We start from the raw sequence: 17,895 nt of genomic DNA, 5'->3' as shown, positions 1-17,895 counted from the left end.
ACTTTTTATCAAAAGAGCATTTCCTGCTTAGTACCATGAGCCAGTATTGGACTGTTTACTTACTGAAGGATCTTCTACAAGTAAAAGGAAAGCTGGGTCATTTATTAGCATTAACCCAAGTTTGGAGAGGAAAGCAACAGAGAGGCAGCAAGTATGAAACACAACTGTGTCCCTGTACAACTTAAGATGGTGTTTCTAAGAGCTCATTTTGCCCCTTTCTCAACTGAATTTAAATGGTACTGCCAGTGGGAAGTTGTTTACACAAGAATTAATTTTCAGAATCATGCAGTACTGCTGTGGAGGAAAAGGGACAGCGAAGGCTTCTCTCATTTGGCTCCTAAAATTTAACCTACTAAATTTTCTAGCCACTTTTCAAGCATCTGCATCACAAATGCTGTCTTTAGGTAAGATGACACAAAGCATTTGTGTGGGGAAGGACACAGTGCAGAAGTGAAAGAGAAATTGTACTCTCAATATACTTACTGGGGTTTTTAAAGAGGTAAAACCTACCCATTGTTTGGTACTGGAAAGAACCAAAGAAACAACAGTGCCCACTGATACCAGAAAAATTATACAGTGCTTACCTGCGACCACATTCTGAATATTTACCAATATTTTTTAATATTAAGGCAGCTGTTAATCGGATGTGTTTAGTTATTGGTCCCTCTTTTTCATCCTACAAAAGTAAAGACAAAAAAAAAGTAAAAGCCTTGCAGTTAGTAGCAGGCAACAATTAATATCTAATACTTGGTTCAAACAATACTAACTGTGAAATCTCTGAAGACAAGGTTCCTTGATCCTCTCCTTAATGCCATTAGGGCAGCACTCGGATGATTCACAATGGCCTTCTGTGCTCTGGGAGTAGAGGCAGTAGCCCCTGCAGCTGGCTGCCTACATTAGTAAAGAAAGAATTAATAAAAATAAGCTTTGAGCTGCTTTCTAGACAATTAACAACTTGGAAAGTTTATTTTACAATTTTTAACCTAGCTGAACAGAGACACAAAGATCTGTTAACATTCAGTGCTGATACGTGCTTGCTTCCACAGAGGTAAGCCCCACTGTAAACCCTTAAGAGTCATGCACTTTATTTTATGTGAAAAAACACTTCTCTTGAAGAAGTATTGCTCATCACCCCTGACATTTGTGATGGAAAAGTAATATATTGTACTAATAACACAGCCATTTCCTGAAGTGCACCAATTTAAAGGGATGTTTTATCAGACAGGAACTGTGACAGCAGCCATGCAAATGCCATCTGAGATTTGGCCAGAGAAGGTCCTTAAAGGGTAACTACTCAGAAGTTGACACAGCTCATTGGGACCATTAGACACTAAGACAATATACAATATGTATTAACTGTGATTAGTGAGGAGCAATATAAAATAAGTTATGTTGTAAGACATAAAACAAATACCTGTTAAATCAGACCAAATGTTTATAAAACCAGTTACCTGTTACTGCAGCTTTTAGACTGAGATTAATAAATTAAGCAGGATATAACAAACATAGCAGAAGCAATTTCTCCATTTTCAGTATTAACACTGAAGTCAAAGCTGTATTTTACTTAAAAACTTGGAAATTATTCATGCCATCAGAGTTCACAATGTATAAATATGCAACTTCTAATGATTTTAGTCATAATGTCATCCTAAAAAACAATCTGAAGTATTAGTGGTGAAAAATATCACCACACTTCAATCTTTTGAGCAATATTATTATGAAGTCTTTTCATACCCTAGTAGAACTTGGTTAAGAAGCATAAGTAGTGCTTACTTGTAAATGTGGCATAAATGAAATGTAAATGTTCTATTTATTTTTTTTTATGAAAACCTGTAGGAGTTTAATTTAGATATGTTATACTGAAAGTGAATATTCTAAGAATAAAACTTGAATTCTCTATTTACAGACTTTCTTAGTAATCTGAGGTTCTAACAGCAAGGAAGCCCAGCTAAAAACTGGGTTACTGTAGTAACAGACAGACTCCTCCCTGACACCTTATCTCATAATCACTCTGTCATCCTCCCCGAACAAAAATAATATATACTATGTAAAAATATATCAAATAAAATATGTAATATAGGAAATAAATAAAAGGTTTATGAAGTTAAAAGAGAATGGCAGGGGCCGAATTAAGAAGGCGGGCAGTGACATGTTTATAGAAAACAGTACCACAGTAAAAGAATCATTCTCTTAATTTTTAATTTCTGGAACATTTTTGTTTTCCCCGTATTGAGAAGTACAAGGATTCATCAGTGGAGGCTGTTCTGAATGTCTCTCTTTAACAGTTATCTCATCACATTTTACAAAGCTGAATTACTATTCTAGAAATACTGAAAAAGGGACAACTGCATTAAGGAACATATGAAAAAATTTTCTTCTCTTTTTAAGTTTTAAGAAAAAAGGAATTGATAAAAAGTTACTGAGACACCAAGCGAACTGACTTGTATCTGTGGGCAAGTATCTCTCAAAACATGTAGATTTCTTGAATCTCCTGCCCCACTCCTACAGAGCACTAAGAATATTCACCTTTGCTTCAGTGACAACAAGGAAAAAAAATCACTGTGAATCCAAAAGGATTCCAATGCATAAAGCTACAGCCAACACACAGTTAAACTGCTAATGCTACCTGACCTTTCAGAATGTTATTCTCAGCTACCTCTGAAAACCAGAAGAGCTAAAATAATAAAACTTGAAATGCAAAGAAATACAGAATTAAGGTATAAAACCAATTCTGCAATGCAGCTTTACATTGCCTATCTGGTTCCAGAAAAGCTATTACAGATTTTTTTCAAGTGGGTATGGTGTTATGGTTGACAGAAAGGATGGTCAGGGAATGGGCCCTCCCCTGTTACATTGTGCTCTGTTTTACTTCCAGCACTCGTAACACAATCTGAAGTCTCCGAGGTAAGTGTAATTTTTACTAAACAGTGAGGGATTAAGTGAAGAGAGTTCACGTAAGAAATGTCTGAAAGTTGATGGCTTAAACATGCTTTGTCTCAGTATCAGGTTTTTTTCAGCTGCTTCAGAGCTCCATACAAGAGTTTAATTATATGGAGTATCAGTTGTGAGCTGATATATGTGACACACTTCTAGGAGTCAGAAAAAAGTAAATTAAGCAAAGATCTTGTAAGACAGCTTTCAAACATGAACCTCTAAGACAGCTTGAGGTGAGCTGCTGGAGTGAGCTTAGGGCTTCATCTGACATGTCACTGATTCTGGAAAGCAAATTATCAAGTCTTGTCTCCCTCATGTAGCTGCTGGATACTCTTTTCAGCTGTGCTAAAACTGTGGGGCAGTGCTGTAAGGTAACGTGGGGGACAGGACACACTACACTTCCCTAAAATCTTCCTGTTTGTTAAGGGAGGAGAGTAAAAGTAACAGAAAGGAAACATTTACATCTTCTCAAGACAGGAAGTGTATTAACTGCTCAGAGTGCTGACAGAGAAAGGTCTCATCTCTTCCTTTTGTTCCAGCCCACCTCCTGTACTGGTGTTCCACTGACAGTAAGGCAAATAGATGCCACTCATGTGGGAAGCCCACTCTTCTGTTCTATGACCATTTTTTTTTTTTAAATTGATTTACTATGCAACCTAACAAACACTAAAGCTAGTTCCTTCACCATAAGCAATGCACAACCGTGAGAAGCAACAAAGGATGTTAAAGACAGTAAAAACAGAACCATAAAATCATTTATGCTGGAAAACACTTCTAGGATCACCAAGTCTAAATATCACCCACCGTCACATCCACCACTAAACAATGTCCCTATGCACCACACATCTGCACATCTTTTTAAGACTAAAGCATCCTATTTTGAGCAGAGGAATGTTTTCATTTCAACGTGTGTTCTGAAATCACATCCTTAATATCCTGTGATATTGTAGCGTGTTAGCAAGAACTGGTTATGAGTGCAAATTCCTGCTTTCTGAATCTGACCTAATTAGGGAATTCTGCCTCAGAAGAGGATATGTATAAACAGTTTTTCTCCTATGAGTACCTGTGCAAATTGAAAAGAAGCTTGTGAGAACACTTAGCTACTGGAATGTGCTATCTGTGTGATGGAACATTATGAAAAGGCAGAGTTAAGAACACATCATGCTAGTGTTCATAGAGAGTGCCGGCACTACACTTCTCACTTACCAACTATTTAAGACTACATTACCATAATTCTTCTTTCTGTGGTTTTCCAAGGACTGAGTGTTGCTCAGTTTAATGAAACAAGGCCCCATAAAGCAATATTAAGTCTGTGTTAAGATGTTTTTTTAAATATTAAAAAATAAAAGGATTCTCAAACTAAATTTCTCAGTTTCATAACCTGACTTCCTCTGCTGCCTCCAGCAGCTTGGTAGCAGTTTTACAAGCCACAGAACAGCAAAAATCTGCCCGGGACCATGTAATTACATCTAAAGTGGTTCCAGTCAGTTACTAACAAAGGCCAGGTCTTAACACACACAAGTAACTGAACCTTGAACAACTCCACTACTAACACAGCCAGCCCCAAAACCTCACACCAATGGGGTTGCACTCTGCAATATTAATTCCAGATGGTCAAAATCATTCTGGGAAAGAGAAGAGCCAAATCTGATTTCAGATAGCAACACAAAATCAGAAGACTCTGAGGAATCTTTATCATTTATCTTGCTTGCTTGTTTAAAGGAACATTTATCACAACAGTCCCTGGATCAAATCAGCCCAAATTTAGACCACAAAACTGGAAGGAATACAGCAAGTTACAAGACAATCCATCTCAGCTGTGTGACACATGAACTGTACACAATAAATAACTTTCCATTTGTATGACAAGCACTTCCCTGTTACAAGGAAAGTTATAAAATGCTGCCCAGCTGGGCAAAAAAATAGGAGAAGATGTTGAGAACAATGTTCATTATAGAGTTTTGACCCACATCGTTTAAAGAATTAACTGTTTTTTTAAGGTAACTGCAACTACATCAGAATCTATTCCCCTTTTGGTCTTACTGGAACAGACCTCAAATTTGATTACAGATTTTTACACATGCACAGTTTCACCTCATAAGGCAAGTCATAAACAAACTCTTTCAATAATTTCAAATTCTCTTGTTTTTCCTATTGTTTATGAAGCTCAAGTCTCTTACTTATTGGAAGGCTTCTGATTTCCTGCTTGTCCATGTTCATCTTGCTTTAATCCTGCAAGCAAAGCATCTCTGGAACAGTGCTTATCCTATTTGAGGAAAAGAGAAAGATGGTGAGAATAGAGTGTAGAAATAATTTACCATGGAATTCCTACTATTTTCTGATGTAGTATGTGAAAGAAAATCTGTACCTGTAAATGGGTAATGAAGGAAAACCTCTGCCGCTGGAAAGGTTCACATCCCTCCCATAAGCACTGCCCTGGGTAGACATCTTTTCCTCCATGCTCGGTTGCTGCATGATAGAAAACCTGTGATGGTGTCTGAAACCACCTACAAGAAGAGGAGAGGAGAATTTAATTCTATTTTTTCTCCCAGTGAATAACAAACATCAACTCAGAGTGGTTAATCTTTTTTTTTTTTCCTCTGAATTGAGACATGTATTGATAAATGGAAAGTTGCAAAATTTTGAAGGGGAAAATATGTATACATATTGCCAGTCAGCTACCAAAAAATGTATGATTTTTCCAAATCTGACTGAAATATCATGGTTCTGTTTTCTACTTACACTTCACCAAAGAAATAATGCATGTTAATTCCAACAGACCCATTCTCTGCAATTCAAGCAAAATACAGCAACAAACTATGAACAGCTAAACTAGATGAGTTTTATATATTTTTATATTTATACATAAAAATATGTAATATATTTATAGAAGATAATATCTTGTATTTCTTCTCCCATTTTCCTTCTCCACTGGCAGTCAGATTCAGACCTTATTTAAATCTGATCAACTTGGTGGCCAGCCCTCCTCTGGACTCATTCCAGCAGGTCCATGTCCTTCCTGTGTTGGGGACCCCAGAGCTGGATGTGGCACTGCAGGTGTGGTCTCACTGAAGAAGAGCAGATGAGCAGAACCACCTCCCTTGACTGGTTCTCTGTGCTGGGAATGCCCATGGCTGGGTCATGCCCAGCCTCTCCTCCCCAGCTCCCCCGAGTCCTTTCTCAGCAGGGCTGCTCTCCATCTGTTCATCCCCAGCCTGTGCTGATTCCAGGGTTTGCCCAACCCAGGTGCAGCACCTTGCACTTGGTCTTGTCAAACCCCCTGAGATTCCCATGGGCTCACTGCTCAGGCCTGTCCAGGTCCCTCTGGATGGCATCCTGTGCTTCAGGTGTGTGAGCTGCACCACTTAGCTCTGTGTCATCTGCACACGTGCTGAGGGGGCAGCAGATCCCTTCATCCCTGTCATTAATGAAAATATTAAATAACACTGCTCCCAGCACAGACCCTTGAGGGACACCATGTGTCACTGAAGTCCATCAAGACACCTCGCCACTCATCAGCACCCTCTGGATGTGAATGTCCAACCAACTCCTAATTCATCTACCAGTCCACTTATCAAATCCATCTCCCTCTGATTTAGGAAGAAGGATGTGTGGGGGACCACATCAAAGGCTTTACAGAAGTCCAGATAAATTATCTCTGTGGCTCTCCCCTTACCACTGATGCAGTTACTCCATCACAGAAAGCCACTAGGTTGGTCAGACAGGATTTTGCCTTGCTGAAGCCATGCTGGCTTTGTTTGTTGTTACCTGTTCACCAGTAAGGGTACACCGTCTTTGACACTCCTCTTCTGATTAATGTACCTGTACAAGCTGTTCCTGTTATTTTCTGTGTACCTTGCCAGGTTCAGTTCCAGTTTTGCCAGCTCTGTTCCACTCCTCTGTCCCCAAGAACCTCCCCTAACAGCTAGAAGTCTGCCTTCTTAAAGTTCAAGAGCCTGACTTCACTCCTCACCTCACCTGAATTTCTCAAGACTGCAAGCTCCACCAATGCATGACTGCTGCAACCTAAGCTACCTCCAATCTCATGCAGACAAATGATGTGCTAGTGTAACGTATATAAGCTGTATTTCAAAAGACACGACACAAAAATAGTGAACAACTCAAAACATTGTGGTTTTTTCAGTCTACATAAATGTGTATATATATATATATACACACCTTATGTATCTCAGATGTTACAAATTAGGCCCCTTACTCCAACAGAGAAAAAATGGCCTAAAGATTTAGCTGCTCAAAATTCATTTCAATACAACTAACCCAGCTCATCAATACCCACTTAATGTTTGGAACCAAAGAGGTCTGGAAACCTACCTGCTGCCATTTGGGAAGTCGCTGCCACCAGCTGCCCTCACACACTCTCAGCTTATGAACAACAGATCGGAGAGTGCTTTGATGCAGCCACCTCCTTCCACATCCCACTACTAATTTCAGCAATGTCCACTATGCAAACATACCTGCAACTTGATATCCTAAGTACAGGTACAGACACTGACACTAATTTCACCCACAGACAAGTCTTAAGTTATAAACTGAATGCTACTGCAGTGACCACCTGTAATACAGCAATTACCTTCTGCATTGACAATAAATAATAAATACTACTCTCCTTAAAAGCATTTACCTTTTACATGCCAGTTACCTCTTACTGAAGGGCAGCTGAGAAGGAGAAATACCTGCCCCTTGCTGTTGGTCCAGATAACCCATAGTAGGAAATGAAAATAAAATGTTTTATATCTATACTGGCTGAACAGTGGGTTTTTCAGAGGACAGAAAGATCTTCCCACAATAAAGGGGAATTAGGTTAAGCCTGGCACTAAACATTTTATGAATAATTTTTGTCACAGATGAAACAAATTTCATGGCTTAAGTGAAATCCAAAATACAGTGCAAAACATTTCATTCAACATGGCAAAGCTTCAGAAAAATAAAGCTATTTCAGCTATGTTGGCTCATTCACTGTTTAATATATTCAGTGTTAGACACTTCCATCACTGACCTAAAAAATTCAAACTTAGTACCATTTTGCAGAGAAAAACTATTTTTCCTTAAAAAACCACCTAACTATTGTAATAAAAAAAAGCTTACATAATGAAAACATGGTCAGTTCAGTCTAGACTCTTGTTACACACTTAATTCATCCACAGTTCTGTTCAACTGCTGAACAGAACATTGAACATTAACAGTTGACTTGACAGGCACTGGAGATTCAATAGCATTTTCAATTTACTTTTTAAATACAAAGCAATTCAAGAGCAGACATCTGCCTGCCTGTGAAAGAAAACAGCAGCTTTTAAATTAAGCTGCATACAATTAGCAGTACCTGCAGACAGCTGAAGTTCAAAGGAAAACACCTACTTTCTGTTACATCCTTAATGGAAAGTAATGTGCTGACTGACACCTCTTAGAATTGTACTTCCACTTCAGATATTAAATGTGAACAGATCTGCCAGAGGCCAATCATTTCAACTATTTGCATAATTCAGCCTCATCTCATTGTAGTTTTCAGACACTACTAAATCTGTGGCATTTAAAATCTTGGTCTAATGTTTCCTAATTCAGTTCTAAAAAAACCCAAATCAAATCATCAATACATACCACTGGAATGTTGCTGACTGGAGCAGCCAAATTAGTCAGTAGGAAAAGAACATGCTATTTTATTTATTCGTATTTATCCTGCTTCACAATATAATGTTTAAGGCCTTCACTGACTTCTGCATTGCATCTTTGAAGGAAAATGTAATGCTAGTATTTTTTGAGAATTAAACTAAAGAACATGCATAGAGAAACAGGTGAAAATTATTTTTTCAAATGTGCCTCCTGTCGTATCCTTCCAGTTAGGTACAAATATCACAAAACACCCCCAGTATTCTATCATTCTGCTGTGATGAAACCGCCTGCTTAATCCTACAGGAAAAAAAAAAAAAAGCTAAGCAATTGAGAATGAAACCAAGAAGTGAATGTGAAGTTCACAGACAGACGAATGACCCACCCAAAAGAATCTTCTTGTTTCCCACTTAAAACTACTCAATAAAAGCAGCTAAGATTAAGAGCTACAAACAAAAAAAAGAACAGGTGGCAATTCCAGATGTTTCTTTACATCTCAGTGAACCAGGAAACCTACAGGAGATTTGATACCCTGTTTTTAATCAGGCTGTTCAAGGAATATGAATGAACAATACATATTTATTTGAGGAAGATGCTAACTTAACATTTTGGTTCTCTCTTCACCACAGACAAGGTCAAGTGTAATGTTTATCTAAACTGGTTTTAGGCTGGGACACAAATAACTATTTTAAAGGTGACAGCATAAAAACAAGAGCTGTGTGTCATATGAACTGAATCTATTAAATGCAAAAATCTCTGAAAGCTTTTGAAAAGAATGCAATTTAACCATTAATGAGAAGCAGTACAGAAGTAACAGCCAGATAAATTAAAGCAACAGAAATAATACACTTGGCATGGAGCAAAATACAGAGATCAATGGCTTTGTAGCCCTCAACCTCAGTCTCAGGTAAACCTTCTAGAGTTGTGTTTTAAGACAGACCACAAAAAGACTGATAATGTAAGGTAATCTAGTACTACTGCTCCTCCTCCTGCCCCAACACAGCTTATCCTACGTAACCTTAAACATGGAATGAAGTTGGTGAAATACACTTTAAAACTGTAGTTCAGCAAACTTTGACATGTTATAAGCTGGCAAGGCTTCTGTGTGACACTGCCCCAGCCTTTCATTTCAACCTCAATGGCACCCACCCATACCTAGGCACGAGTTAATGCCTCTACTGCGCAGCCAGCAGACTGTGGCACTACAGTTCTATTTACTAGCAGGAAGGGAGGAAACTACAGAGTAAGTAAAGCCTTACATATATTTCTTACATAGAGAAGTGTCACCTATCAAAGAAAGAAAAACCACTCTTAAAGTGAAAATAGTACAATGATTTAAAAAGTGCCAGATCTCTTGCACTGACTGAATGTCTTGCATAACTAAATGATCTTAGAATTATTTTTGCAAGGAATGAAAGAAACAGAAATTATACCTTCAGGGGTTTCATACTAACTCTCATTTAGTACTCCTACAATTCTGTTCAAATGTCTTAATTTTACTATCCATTACAAACAATTAAACTTCTCCATCTTGTCATCCAAATTTTTTAATTTCCCACCAGCTTTCAGTAAAATCAGCTTTATGCTCCCTTTGTCATTCTACAGCGATGAGGCTGTCAATCTTTTTCATACCATCCTATGCGTTATGCAAATTTTTTCACTCACAATTTCTCTCCAGCTTTCAAAGTGGCTATTTGACAACTGCCTTTTTTTCACCAACTCTCTGCCACTGCCCACAAATTAAGCATATACACAAACCGAAGTTATTTTAAAAGTCAGTGTCAAGACACACAAACTTTCCATAAGAGTTGTATCAAGTTTGTATAATCCTCCATCTAAATGTCTGGTAGTTCACTCCTCTCTAAGAACAACAGAAGCAAATTAAAAAAAAAAATTAATCATGGCTGTCTAGTCTTAAGACCCAGTTTCTTACTACTTCCTTTCAAGACAATGGCATCCTTCGGAACACAAATGGTATAATTACCAAAATGAGTCATAAGCTAAATAAGACTGTGACCAGGACATTGAAGTGCAACACCCTGCTCTTGCAAAACTGGAAACACCAGAAAATGTCAAGACATGATTTGTAACTGCAGTACAGGCACTATTTTTATATTTGCAACACAGAGAACAAACTTCAGAGCTCAGAATTCTTTTAAACTAACTACACAATTATTTTTTGTTACTAAATAATCAATATACTCCAAGAAAGTCACGTAATACTCATTTTATGCTCTGAAGTATAACTGAGAGCAGTTAAGTGCCTTGCCTTCCCCGATCTCATTCAATTTCCTCAACACTTTTCTCTTTTTCTTTTCCCCACCACCAAAGTATAAGGTAACTTAAGGAAACCGAATCAATGGAACTTGCAGAATCACTTTCTATATACAAGCATCTGTTATATATCAGTAAAAGGTAAATAAAGGAGACATTTACTTTTTACAAGATTGCCACAGACACATGAAGTTCTGTCCAGGTTTTTTCATTTGCTCTGCGTGTTGACTTGCTGCAGTGTATGAAGGTGGCTGCAAATTCATCTGCTGGCCCTGTACTTGAACTGTTGGTATCGATGTTGCAGGTGTGCTCTGTAGAAAAAGTTAAAACAATTTTAAACAGACCTTATTTCTATACTTGACATACAGTTTACTGCTTGTTGAAAAACTTTTTGTTTTACACCTTAATCCACCACAGGTGTTCAATTTTTAATACTCTGAAGTCTGAATAAGCATTAGTAAGACACAGAAACATGAGGGACATGCAACTTTTACACCGTAGTACTGATGCAGAATACCCTAGTATACAAATAATAAACTTCATGCCCAAATTCAAATACAGAATTATGTCTGCAAAGACATTTCTCAAGGGCACCAATGGAGCAAAGGTTAACATTATTTTTCAAATGCTTTGTTATTTAAGAACAGAAAAAAAAACCTCATGCAAACTCAAGGCATTGCAGCATCATCAGCATAGGGAATAGCACCACATGCTCAGAATGCCTGACAATGCTGTACAACTTGTATACAACAAAACCAGAAACATTTCAGAAAGCAAAATTACCTTCCCCTCGCTCCTTTGCAATATAACAAAACACTTAACACTCAACTAAAACGATCTTTCAAATAAACTAACTAAACCCAAACAAATTTTATTACTTTTTCTGAATAATGGACACTGAATGCTGAACTTTCCATTTCAAAACACTGTGTCAGAATATTGTTTTTCTTCTTTTTTTTTTTCCTGGAAGGCTCTGGTCAGCAAGAAGTTTTTAAGGATGATGACAGTAGGAAAAATAAGCTTTTGAATATTATTTAGAGATAAAGACCTAACATCCTTTTCTTCCCCACTGTTTGAAAAATTCACACTCTAAAGAGATCAAATAAAATTACTTCCAAGTCTGTGTAAGAATATTACAAGCAAACACTTTCCAATGGTGCACACCTTTAGATCTTTACAGCTCTGTTACTGAGTAACTTTAGACTTTCACTACAAAGAAACCAATTTCTAACACTTCATTTTTATATCGACTTACATTTTCTTCCTGCTGATCTCTGTTGGCATTGTGGACAGCAGTCACACAAGGTAGTGAGTTAATAACAATCACAGATTATACTACATCTTAGTATACTACTATACTAACACGACCCAAGGGACAGCATGATCAAAAGCAAAACACATCCCATATCCAAGCAATAAAACATGATGAAAATAAGGAAAAACTCTGCAAAACTCCTGCATACAGCACAACTACTGATGATGCCTGTGATCCATCCACATATATGAAAAGTTGTAAGAAAGGACTTGAGTCCATTAGTCATAACTACAAACTATTTTGAACTCAGCAGTGATTTTAACCTAAGGACCTTTAAGCTATTTCACAGAATGGGTAATGAATCCTTCACAAGGTATCTTCTAACAAAAGGTAAACATGTGGAGTCTTTTATTATCTACATCCTCCTAAATAGGCATTTTAAAAATGAAGCTGCAAGTAAAAAAGAGTGTCAGCAGTACAGCTTGTTTCGCAACCTTCACTTGGCACCCCAGTATCAACACATTCTGATGGTCTTTTATGTGACTTTTTATCCCTCTAGAACTTCTGTCTCATTTAATGTTCTGAAGAGAAATGAGCTTACTGAATGAATTCAGTATTTTGTTTAATTCTCATCATTCAATGTGTGGTTCATGTATTATTTACTCCATTCAAAGCCAACCCTGCAATTAATCTAGAATTATGAATTTTCTCAAGGGTTTCTCTGGCAAGCTCTCCTAGTGGTATTCAAAGGTTTTAATATCATCTCATTGAAAAATTGTTTATTTTAAATAAGTTGATCTGAGATATACAACACAAAATGTTGCATGCTGAAAATGAAAGAGCTCAGAAAAAGAAATAAATTTTCAGGACAAAGTTATCATTCAGTGTCTCCTCCCATTTTTTTCCACTTGTTTTTTTTCCTGTGAGAAAAAAAAGCTAATAAATTGAAAACAAACATGTAAAATAGTTGCTGTTGTTTACAATTCTCTTCTTACTGCTGTACTGTCAAGTAGATTCACTCAAACTTGGTGGACACAACTTCCATGCATTTTTTAAGACAAATCCACTGCTTGCCTATCAGCTTTTTTGGTTATATTTTTTAATCAACATGTAAAGCAAAGTTACATTTGCTCCTAGCATTTTTCATTTTATTTCAGAAATGAAAGCTTTACAGTCAAACATCACAAAGCTTTCCTCTCTTTATTCAAGAGATCAGAAAGATTAATAAAAATCAATGCTAATTTTTGGTTTCCTTTTCCCTCTATTGCCATGTTTAGTTTAGTAATGCATGGGATATCACTAAAATAAGGTATAGCCTTTGTTTTTCAGAAATTAAACTCCTTTTTCTCACAGAAATATATCTAGAAATACTTGCTAGTGCTACCTTTTACAGTGCTCATATGCAATGATTATGTTAATTCACTTATTTCTTTAAACAATGACAGACATTAACTTTTCCCTAATTAAGTCTAGGAAAAGTAAAGTCTTTCCCTGGGGCATAAAGATTCCAGAGAATTTCCTCCTCTAGTAAAACATTTAATGAATCCAGATTTCCCAAGAAAACAAATACCCAGTATCCTGCTACACTTGAAAGTGCTTCACAACACCCTTTTATAACCAAATTAGATCTCTCCATTATACAATTTGCAATTGCCACCATTTAGCCCTTTCCTCACAGGATCCTGGGACTGAGAGGTACCTCCAGAGCAGCATCATCTGTCTCAGCAGGGTTTACACTCAACCCCAAAGTACACAAACTGTTAATGCCTGTAAAGTCTGCTCAGAGAGCAGATACTAGAGCCTACTTTTAATAAGCAGGTAGAGATTTTATATCTAGACTGGGCTGACTTTAGACTGAGGTATTGGAGAGGAGGAGGAAATTCAGCCTAGTCATAACTAGGAGTACCACTAAGAACTTTCTGCTAACTAGAATGGACTGTTTACTAAGATGTTCATTGAATTTTATGCACAAGAGCTCCTACACTTGGGCACAGAAGCTCCCTGTGTGGTAGGAATAACAAAACCTTTGAGGTGAGGCCAGATGTGGCCTCCACTTACATTTGACAGAACCAGTGATGCTATTCCCTTTATGCATGAACAAATAACTATTTTATCATGATATCTGCACATTCTATTTAAAAGGCCTGCTATGCCACCAGCAAGAGAACACTGTGCATCCCAGCGTGTTGGGGACTCTGTTGACATTGTAGAGCCATATGCAGTTTAAAAGCATTAAGCTGCGTTTTTTTTCTCCACCACTAATACATGCACAGCCACTGTAAATAAATGTAATTTAAAAAGAAACAGTTAATTATTAGTAAAAATACTTTTAAAGTATAACAGGATTTACAGCTTGATATGACAGAATTTTGTTTAGCTTATTCATGCTAATGAATACATCTATAAAAACACATAAGCTGAAAACAAATGGAGCAGAATTTGAGTGTGAGAAGGGGGTCAAGTGGATAAGTAGGCACCAAAATAAATGTTCTTTTCTTGTTAGATTACTGAGAAGTTTATGTCTCCTTGCAACAGTGTGCTCCACAAGTGAAGGGCAATAAAAGCACACAGATTCTGTATTTCACTACTTCCAGCTGAGAAACTCATTTGCTCTGTGGCAAGGAATGAATTACACCTCCTGGAGCTACACACCTGCTTTCTGGTGCATGGTAATTCTCAGCTTTCCAGTCAACAGAGAGCAGGAGCAAACAGCCAATGCCATACAAATTTTGCCACCTAAATAATTTCAGCACAAGCATGTTTCAAGTGGGCAGCCTTAAGAGAAAGGGCATGCATTGTTTGTGAGGGAATGACAGTGATGAGCAAGAAAGTCATTACTTTAAAAGCCAGACAAGGCAATTTACATCAGGTAGGCTCAATTCTAAGAACTTGGCGTAATATCAGAGCATTCCTTTAAAACACACACCAATTGGGACAAACCAACATGGCTATGTTCAACAGATGTTTTGGAGGCGTCTGAAGAGGAATAAGAAAATGTGGCAAAGAAAAGTATACAGATAGGTAATTGCTCATTTCTTTTTCAACCACCAGTCTAGCACAATGCCTCGGGAACGCAATAAACCATAAACAGAGAACACCAAAATAAAAGGAAGCCAAAAAAGTACAGTACCAGTTCTGTCTCCTCTCAAGAGTACATTTCATCAGCTTACAAAATATAGATGGAGATATAAGAACAAAATTGCAATACCCTGTGCATCATGAGTACCTATTCTGACATAACTAAGAGACCCCCCCTTTTTATCATAATGCAAAATATGGAAAGAAATTTTTAGATATTCAGTATACACACAGTTATTTCTCAACAAGCTTTGCTGGGGTATACAATTAATAGGGAATAATCTCAGAGTATGTACACAAGAAACCTGTATGTGTCTAATTTAACTTAATGGCACTTACATGGCTTATCCCATGAACAGCCAGTATACAATTTTAACAGGCCAATTAAATTAACTTTTTTTTCCCCAAGCACACTGTACCATCCCATTTCAAACTACCTTTCATATAAGGAAACAAATTTCTCGTAACTTCTACATTCCCTTAAGGATTATTTAATGCTTTCTTGCTTTCTTTAGTTTTCAGATTGTTGTTCCACTCCTGAATTATTTGCTCACCCTTATTTTCAAGCATCTTCCCTTTCTCCTCTCTTAGTTCATGACAGCTAATCCTACTGCAGTTGCATAACCAACATTATCCTTCCTTTTCTGTCCCCTGAACCTCATTTTTCAGTCTTCCTGTTTGGTTTTACTTTAATACAAGTTTTTTTCTTCTCTCCCTTTCACACTTCTCTGAAATACAAGCTGTTTGATAACAAGCAAACAGGAAACCACACACTAAAAGCTTCAGCAGCTATGTAATTTTGCCATAGCTAATATCCCTTTATTCTCTGTCCCTCACTGTTTTTCTCCACTGGACTGTATTTCTAATAAATTTCACAATGTTTGCAGTAAAAACCACGCTCTCCCTTTTTCTTCTGCAAGACAGCCAATATATACGTAGGTACTTTGGAGAGGATAAAACAATGCAGATGCTCAAGTGAAAGAAAGTGTTCCTCAGCTGCTGCCTTTCAAAAAAGTCAGGGAAAAGGAAGCTGCTTATCAGATGAAGACTCAAAATGTGAGGGAGAAAACAGAAGATAACACAAGGCCTAATCTTAAATGAAGTCATCACTAAAATTCACACCAAGTTCATGTGACTTTGGCTACATTTCTGAGTATTTGAAAATACTCCTAAAAGCAGACTTAATATTGGAAATACTTAGCATCTCCTTTTCCAGAAAAGCAATGGCTATTGCAGCTGCTTAGCAGCTTTAGAGAAAGAGCAGCCCAGGTGATTTTGGTAGAGTTTATAATCCAACATGGTTATTTTAAAGAAGTGGTAAAGATCTCTGCAAATCCTAAGCCAAACTACAACGATCACTGTATCTGAACAGAGTACTCTAAAGTGGGTTCAACTGTAAGTCTGTACTTGCAATACTGTGATGGACATGATTTGTAAATATACAGACATATGGCTAACACAAATAGTTAATGAATAAATTTCTCACCAAGTTCAAAACTAATTAACTCATTTCTCCCATATTTCTGCAATTTGAAGAAAGGAAGCACATCCTACACACAGCAGAATGAGCAAGCTTTCAGGTAGGGAGACATTAAACCAAGTTTTTCCGATCTGCACATTTCTACCAAATGGCAAACCCAGCAGGCAGCATTTCTGTTTGTAGAGGTCATGAAAAATGTTGTAACTATTAATTAAAGTGATACTAGGGATAGTGTAAAGAAGAAACTATCAGCACAGAATTTTGTTTTTCTATCCTCCCCCTCTAGTATCATGATATACATTATCAAAATAAAATGAAACCGTTAAATGCATTACTCCCTTCTCAAAATTCTTAAATTCTGGTCATATAGTAGCTGCTTGAGCTAGAAATGCAAATTCTTTTCAGGTGCATATTGAGGGAATAAATAAACCTATTCCATTCAAGAGACAGCCACACCATTTTACACTTCAGCCAAATCCTTAGCAAAGCTATAACAGAAATTCAAACTGTGTAATAAAGACACTCAGTGTAAAAAGCAAGGCATAGCTAATATATTCTACACTACAGAAAATCTAGCATGTTGTCCCTATGCTGCTAACAGACTCCATTAATTCTGATCAAATTATTTTTATTATGAACAAAGATAAAGAATATATCAGAAAAATACAGATCTCCCCCCAACAAAACCAAAGAAAAAATTTAGGAGTGAGTTCAAAGACATTCAAATACATTTTAAGAATTAACTTTGTGCACTGTCGCAGTCAGAAGCAAAAAGTAGAGAAAGCAAAAAAGGAAGAAACTTGTTAACTGTGATTTTTGACAACTAGAAAAGTCAAAAGAGTTTTCAAGAGCAACCAAACTTGTCACAGAAAATGAAGTAGCACTAGCCAGCACTTGTCACATTTTGAGTTCTAGGTCTGTATAAGCCCATCATGTCTATGCCTTCTAATCTGTCAAAGGCAAACAAACCCCCAAACAAAAAAAAAAGAAAGAAAAAAAAGAAAAAAAAACCTGTAAGAAATAAAACACCTGTTAGTCCAAGGTCAAAATGTACTAACATACACTCAGGACTTCCTCTCTCTGGTCTGTCAGAACTCTTAACTGCCAGACCTACCATTCTATTCTCTTTGCTACTACTCAGAGGTTAGGAATGAGTTTTTTAGAGAGCAATTTTCTGTCTGTGCATAAAACTAAAATAAATTCTAGGGTATGGAATAATCTCTGACATGATTATTTTACTTATTAATAC

At 37.0% G+C, this 17,895-nt stretch overlaps 1 protein-coding gene across 2 annotated transcripts in view; it reads right to left on the bottom strand.

The window, feature by feature from the left end:
- The window catches only part of ARID2 (AT-rich interaction domain 2), a 92,819-nt gene that overhangs the window by 2,613 nt on the left and 72,311 nt on the right, over window positions 1-17,895 (bottom strand). For both annotated transcript variants that reach the window (XM_064422505.1, XM_064422506.1), the window contains 5 exons: window positions 10,996-11,144; window positions 5,303-5,441; window positions 5,115-5,200; window positions 768-891; window positions 585-676 (listed from right to left, as the gene is read on the bottom strand). In XM_064422505.1, coding sequence (XP_064278575.1) covers window positions 585-676; window positions 768-891; window positions 5,115-5,200; window positions 5,303-5,441; window positions 10,996-11,144 — 590 coding nt within the window. The remainder of the gene's footprint in view (window positions 1-584; window positions 677-767; window positions 892-5,114; window positions 5,201-5,302; window positions 5,442-10,995; window positions 11,145-17,895) is intronic.

Source organism: Passer domesticus, chromosome 5, assembly GCF_036417665.1.
Source record: "Passer domesticus isolate bPasDom1 chromosome 5, bPasDom1.hap1, whole genome shotgun sequence".
Lineage (NCBI taxonomy): Eukaryota > Metazoa > Chordata > Aves > Passeriformes > Passeridae > Passer > Passer domesticus.
This window is presented reverse-complemented; position numbering and strand designations above follow the sequence as displayed.